Source organism: Schistosoma mansoni, assembly GCF_000237925.1.
Source record: "Schistosoma mansoni, WGS project CABG00000000 data, supercontig 0342, strain Puerto Rico, whole genome shotgun sequence".
Lineage (NCBI taxonomy): Eukaryota > Metazoa > Platyhelminthes > Trematoda > Strigeidida > Schistosomatidae > Schistosoma > Schistosoma mansoni.
In genome coordinates this window covers 19758-26642 of record NW_017386190.1, presented here as the reverse complement: position 1 = coordinate 26642, position 6885 = coordinate 19758, and the positions used below count along the sequence as shown (strand labels likewise).

General features: G+C 31.4%; 1 protein-coding gene and 1 non-coding gene across 2 annotated transcripts in view; one reads left to right on the top strand and one right to left on the bottom strand.

Annotated features, from left to right (window-relative positions):
* Smp_193350 (hypothetical protein) overlaps positions 1-1584 on the bottom strand; it is a gene marked incomplete at both ends in the record, with an annotated part of 26919 nt that extends 25335 nt beyond the window's left edge. The window contains one exon of the mRNA XM_018789008.1: positions 1511-1584. Within this exon, the coding sequence (XP_018647432.1) occupies positions 1511-1584 (74 nt within the window). The remainder of the gene's footprint in view (positions 1-1510) is intronic.
* Positions 1585-6072: 4488 nt separating this feature from the next.
* Positions 6073-6143, top strand: Smp_tRNA_01028_Pseudo_TTG.1.1. The gene has a single exon. It is a non-coding gene (tRNA).
* Positions 6144-6885: the final 742 nt, after the last annotated feature.

Sequence of the window (6885 nt, the reverse complement as noted above, 5' to 3'; positions counted from 1 at the left end):
CGAATGTTGTTCAAGTTCATTTTTCTCAATATTATTACGTATCTTAATTATTACTTTACGATGATATTTTCAATAATTTAAATGGAATTAATAATAGAATATCTACATGAAATTAAACACAAATATTGTTTATTGTTAAATGAACTCTTTACACTACAATACCTATTGCTTTATCATATATCAGATTGATTTATTATTGTTACTGAAACATACATGTGATAAATCTTTGTTCGTTAATTCTTATTTCTGAAATGTAATTTGACGTATGATACTCGACACGTCATTTGCTTCTTATTTCCGACTCATTTTACCCGGACTTGAGACCTGCGGTAACTCTAGAAGAGCTGCAGGCGGACTTCTTTACTATACTACTGAGCTTTATACAATTAATGTGAACTCGATGAAGTTGTACTGTTTCTATTTGTTTCTTCAAAGCTACACTTCAGTATGAAATAGTTTATGATAATTAGTTAACTTAGGGTATTTAAAATATTTTCTTACATTCTTATCTAAATAAATAAACATTCGGTTAAGAAAAGTATTTATCAAAACGTTTACCTAATTTTCTCGGGATAGCAAATACGTTATCAATTTTATCTTCTACATTAGGAAAGCTGCAGTCATCAGTGTATGATTGGGTGATTGCTATTATCATTGAATGATGATAGCAGTTCTTATGTGTTAGATAATCGAGGATAAGATACCACGCGTATATATATATGCTACCCTAGAGTGTATAATCTCTGTGATAAGTAGTTTTAAAATTAGTCGAATATTTCTCTTCAGCAATTGTTAACCTTAGAAATCTATTTGATTTATAATAAATTTTAATGTAAGTTGTAGTGTTGGTTGCTATGTTAGGCCCACATAGCTTATTCTAACTTCCGGACAAGCTAATTTATTCATTCTCTTTGAGTCACATTTTGACCTTGTTAATTATTCACTTATCAGCCGTGACTGTTTTTATGAGCGTATGTGTATACACTTCTTGTCCTATTCATCACATGTCTGTAACTTATTTTTAATCTGACTATAAATATTGATTAACACTTGGTTAAATTAAGTTGGCTCACACGCCTTCTCCACTGCGAGTCATTTCGTTTCGCTTCTTTCTCTTTTCTCTTTGCTTCCTTTGCCCCGACTCTCTGATTGTCTGTTCTGATCAACGATTGTACAAAGTAAACGTACTCAAAAATCCATTCTCGTATTTGACTTGTTTAATTCCGTTATTGACTAAAACGATTTGAGTCGGTGCTTAAAAAGGAGGATTGGTGACATGTATATTTCGATCACAATCAGAAACGACCTACCTGCAGTCAGATCCCGAGCCACTAAAAAGTCAGCCCAAAAATGTATTACACGCTTATGTCTCCTTTTTTATTCATACACCAAAATAATATCCTAAAGTCTCACTATTCAATCGTTTATTATAAGTTTCCAGACAATTATTTCAGGAAATGAATGGAAAAAATTGAAACCAATTTATCGGTAAAAAAGGTACTTTATTTACCCGTAACGTTCATTGACAGTGGTTCTTGTCCCAGAATTCAAACATTCCGGTAGATTTGTTGGAGGACTTCCCATAAGACAAAAACATTTAGGAATGATTGCTGCTATCAGAATGATTATTATTTTACATAATGAACATAATGAATTAATGAACATTTGGCACTTTGGAAATTTGAAAAACACTAAAAGAAAACAATGCAAAAGAAAAAACGAAGAATGTCAAGCATATTTCAATGAATTTGTACAAATATTGAAAGGTATTTACAACAATTATAATAAACCATTGGTACAATTCATTTTGTTTTGTTTATTTGGATCTTCCCATTGATTTTTAGAACTGCAATTGATCAACCTCTTATTGGCATATGTACATCCTGTACGGATTGCTTTGATATTGCCTTAAGTCACAAGCATTATGAGCAAAGATGGATGGCGGTTGACAGAGGAATCCAGAGCGGGCGTTCCGTCCTATTTGGGATACAGGTAAATCCAGCTGACGAGTCGTAAGTAGGACAAAATGCGCGTTGTGAATTCCATTGCTAGCCACCATCTATCTTTGCTTATAAAGTGTATTTGTAATAAATTAATATTGTTTGATGAATAATAAAAATTAAAAAAGTCAATGAACAATTATTTCATTTTGTTTTGTCAGTCCTCATCAGTGAGCATTCATGAACTTTTATTTGAATGAAACTAAAATCTAAAGGATTTATATTAAACTTTTAACTTTCAATTATTGGCTGGAATGTTGTCGAGTACTTTTATTGACGGTAAGTTAGTTGATGTTTTAAAGATTCATATATTTGATCAATATCAGTCAGGTTTCTTTAATAATTAATTACGACATCAACAGAAATATGAAACTAGTCGTATTATTAATCATATGAATAAATTTAATTAATAACATCAGGACAATTTCAAGAATTTTGCACGATAGCTTGAAACTTGAAAGGAAAACTTATTTAGTTGTTCGCCTTTGAAAAGTTGCTTTATTCACACTACCCATAAAGGATTTACAAATAAACTATGAGTTATATAATACTAAAAGAAATAAATTATACTATCCAGTAAGGTTAGGAAAAGGTGCTACGACATCTTTGAACAGTGCCATCCCTTCTCATTCGGTAGATTGCGAATGCCATATTAAAGCAAATGAGAGTTTCTTGGTCTCATATTGAACTCTAAATAATCTATTTAAAGGATCAAGAATACAATTCTTTTAAGTAACGAGAGCCATCGTAATCAACTGAAGTTGTGTGTTCAGCCTCTTTATTTACCATGGCCAACAACTGAATCACTATACTATTTTTATATCTACTTTGTTCCATTTTCAACTTACAGATTTGTTTTTCAATTTCAAATGAACTTCTCATTATAATTATCCTAACAGCACCTCTGTCATTGCATAGTATATTCATACAACGTTATTAGCATTATGATTATTATTAGTACCTCAATTAACCAGATAAAATTTCCTGTACTGTGCATTTTATGCACATGACTTATTTTATTATTATATTGAATGTATTTTGACGCTTCATAATGAATTCCTCTAACCTTTATTAAATTATTTTTTTAATGTATAAATGATGTACTTTTGAAACATTTGTACCCGCAAATACTCAAAAGTTCACCATTTTTCACCACATAACTTTGTGTAACTCACTAACATGACTTAATTTGTTCTTTTTACTACAATAATAATGGATATATACATATATTGAGTTTAATAACAAAGTTACTGACAACAATTGGTCGTTCCAGTATTCTTTATGTTTGAATAGTCCATGACCAAGATTTACTCTTGGATAGAATATAATAATCATTTAAGTTACTAATCAAAATGTAATAAAAACTAAATGATGCATCCAAATAGTTGGGAAGAATAAAATTGAAAAAAAAGTATTTCACTGTTTATTATAACAAAGAAATTACTTTGATGGATAGTTGCTAGCAGTGGAATCCAGGATGCGCGTCCCATTTGGGACTCGTAAGCTGGATATACCTGCATCTCAGAGTTGATGCTCACTATAGGACTCCAACCCAGTACCGTTCGCTTCAAACTCCATCGCGTTATACACTTAGCTACTCAGTCCTGATAGCCACCCGCTTGTGCAGTGGGGTGGAGTTTAAATTCACATGGTATTGTTTACTTTTCTCTTCCCATTGTTATTTCAAACTGCAATTGATCAGTCTCTTGTTGGCATATGTGCATCCTGTGCTTATAAAGCTTGTGACTTCAGGCAATATCGAGGCAGTTCGCACAGTATGCACATATGTCCAACAAGAGGCTGATCAACTGCAGTCTAAAACAACGATAAGAAGATACAAGTAAACGACACTAAGTGAAGAAATTACTTTGTTAATAAAATATGGATCTCCCTAGAAGTGAAATAACTTATTCTAGTTTTATATATCTATAAATTATAAAATCCGTTCAAGAAAACATTTGAAACATTTCAATGTGCAAAATTTCATTGTCATAGTGATAATTATGAAATTAAGAGAATTAAGGTGACTTAATGTTTAGAACTTAAAATAACTAATCATAACTTTATGGTTTATTTATGGTTAGATAGAAAACTAACTATTAATCATAATAGTTTTGTATCATATGGTTATACATAATGACATTGTTTGTAACAGAAAAACATGTAAAATACAAGATGTTCTTTAATTTGACATTCATTGAATACAAAGAATTTATGTTTATTATATAATATTCAAAGTTTTGTTACTCTACATTCAGTCTAAAACATCAAACAAAATTCATTCTGTATTATATTTGAATATATTGACATATACACTGAGCAATTTTCAATGTACTTTCAAGATAAAACAATCAAGTGTACAATTAGATATTTCAGTAGTTGAGATCATGAGCCAATTGAAACTAGACAACCATGGAAAACCTGGAACGGCCGTTTCCTCCTATTGTGAGACTCCTCAACAGTGTGCACCCACCATCTCGCCTCGGGAGATTCGAACCAAGGATTTATCAGTCTCGTGCGTGAGCGTTTAACCTCCAGACCACTGAGCTAGCCATCATCAAACGGTGTTAATCTCTAACTTCAACTAATCCACGAAATTGAGCGACATATCCACCAATGTCTTCAGTGAGTTGATATCTCACAACAGACCTGGTTGAACTCTACTGATCACTGCTTCTCACTAGAACTCCAGGAAATACCTCTTGAAATATATTTGTTATGATTTAGTTTTTTTTGTCAAACAAGTTTCTAAGGAAAAGGAATGATATACCTACACTTTAAATTTTGAAAAATGAACAAAACTACTAAATTAGTTTAACTTTTCACTATGTCGAATAATTTATATTCACACATGGATTATCAAGATTATTTATTTTTATAAACAGGTCATTTTTAAATGTAAACAGAATATATTATTTGTAGGTGAAATAATAATAAGACAAAGGTTATTGAAAAAAAAAGCAATATCAAGTTCTGTTACAAACAGTAACATACTAGCACAAAATCTACAACGATTAGTCATAAAAGTTTGTTGGTTAGATGATACCTTATATATATGCATAGATGCATATCATTCACATACACAATGAATACATACATGAAAATTACTAGAAATATACAGTCATAGTTAGTCAGTCTAGTCGTTCATATATAAATGTGCATGACCTATAAAAAGTAAATTTTAGTCCATATATGAATTAATCAGTCATTATATAGATGACATCCATCAGAGAATGGTCACAATTAAAGTACTGTTAAAAATGGTGGTCACTGGACAACTATTTTTCGTAATATGGCACTCCTCAACAGTGTGCTTCATACTAACCTATAACGTTTTCAATACAAGATTTTTAGGTTAAGCTCCTAGAGCTTAAATAATATATTATTGAGATAGAATCCATTTGTAAACATTTCTTACTTTGTTTATAACCCCTTCATCAAACTATAACCAGCTATTAAACAACCTTAAACAAATTCAGGAAGTTTCATAGTTTAAGAAAACGAACATTTAAGTAATTTACTAAAATGTTATTTGTTCGAGTTCATTATGAAGTAACTCTTGATTAGACCTTATAAACTTTTAGTGAAACACACAAAAGCTGTGTAGTAAAAAAAATAAAAGCATTTCTAAAAGATCACAGACAAATGAGGAAATACTTCGCTAAGCAACCAACTCTCTATTTCATTTAACTAATAGTAACTTGTTAATCAGATACAAGAAAATAATCCAAATAAATATTTATTATTTTAAGTATGTGTTTTAAGTATAATAATAATTAAACCCAGGATCATTAAGTCTCATGACTGGAATGGTATATTTTGATCACTGAATTCAAATCCTACAATTCTTATTTTCAACATTAGTAAATTTACCATTGATCACAACCGACAACTATTTTAAATTCACTTAGTATTGTTTGTTTGAATCTTCCCATTAATGTTTAGGACTGCAACTGGTCAGTCTCTAATTGACATATGTGCATACTGTGCGTATTGCCTCGATATAGCCTTAATTCACAAGCATGGTAAGCAGAGATGGATAGTGGCTAGCAGTGGAATCCAGGACGCGCGTTTCAGTGGCCGAGTGGATAACGCGATGGCGTTTGAAGCGAGGGTACTGGGTTCGAGTCCCAGAGTGAACATCAACTCTGAGATGCAGGTATATCCAGCTGACGAGTCCCAAATAGGACGAAACGCGCTTCCTGGATTCCGCTGTTAGCCACTATTCATCTCTGCTTACAACTACTTTGTTTGATAATTACTGTCTTACTTTTAAATGGTGTGAAATTTACTTTTTACGAATTCGTCATATCGGTGTTTGCAATTATAAAAACAATAAACATTATTTAGTTAAATAAATAATAGACACGAGTTGAAAGTTACGAGTGTCTACATGATAAACTGATTTTAGGAAATAAATTGTACAAAAGTGACTTGACTTGTCTAAAAATTAAACGTCATTAAAAAATATAAGTTAAGGTGGATGGTGACTAACGGTGAAATTCAGGACGCGCGTTTCGTTCTACTTGTGATTTGTCAGCTGGATGTACTTGTATTTCAGAGTTGATGTCCACTCCGGGACTTATAAAGTTTTTGACTTAAGTTAATATCTAGGCAATCCACACCGGATGTACATATGCCAAAAAGTGACTGATCAATTGAACTCCGAAACAACAATGGGAAGATATAAGCAAACAATACCAAGTGAATTCAGCTATTAAGAAATGTGTTTTAAATCATCAACAGTTCGTTACTTTTGAATAAAAGCTGAGTAATTCCAGTACTTTAGTACGATTACTATAGTCACTGAACACCAGTATTGATGGATTTAATTAGATTAATATTTTTTCCCCTCAAGCGTAAAATTAATTTTTTTTAAAGGCAA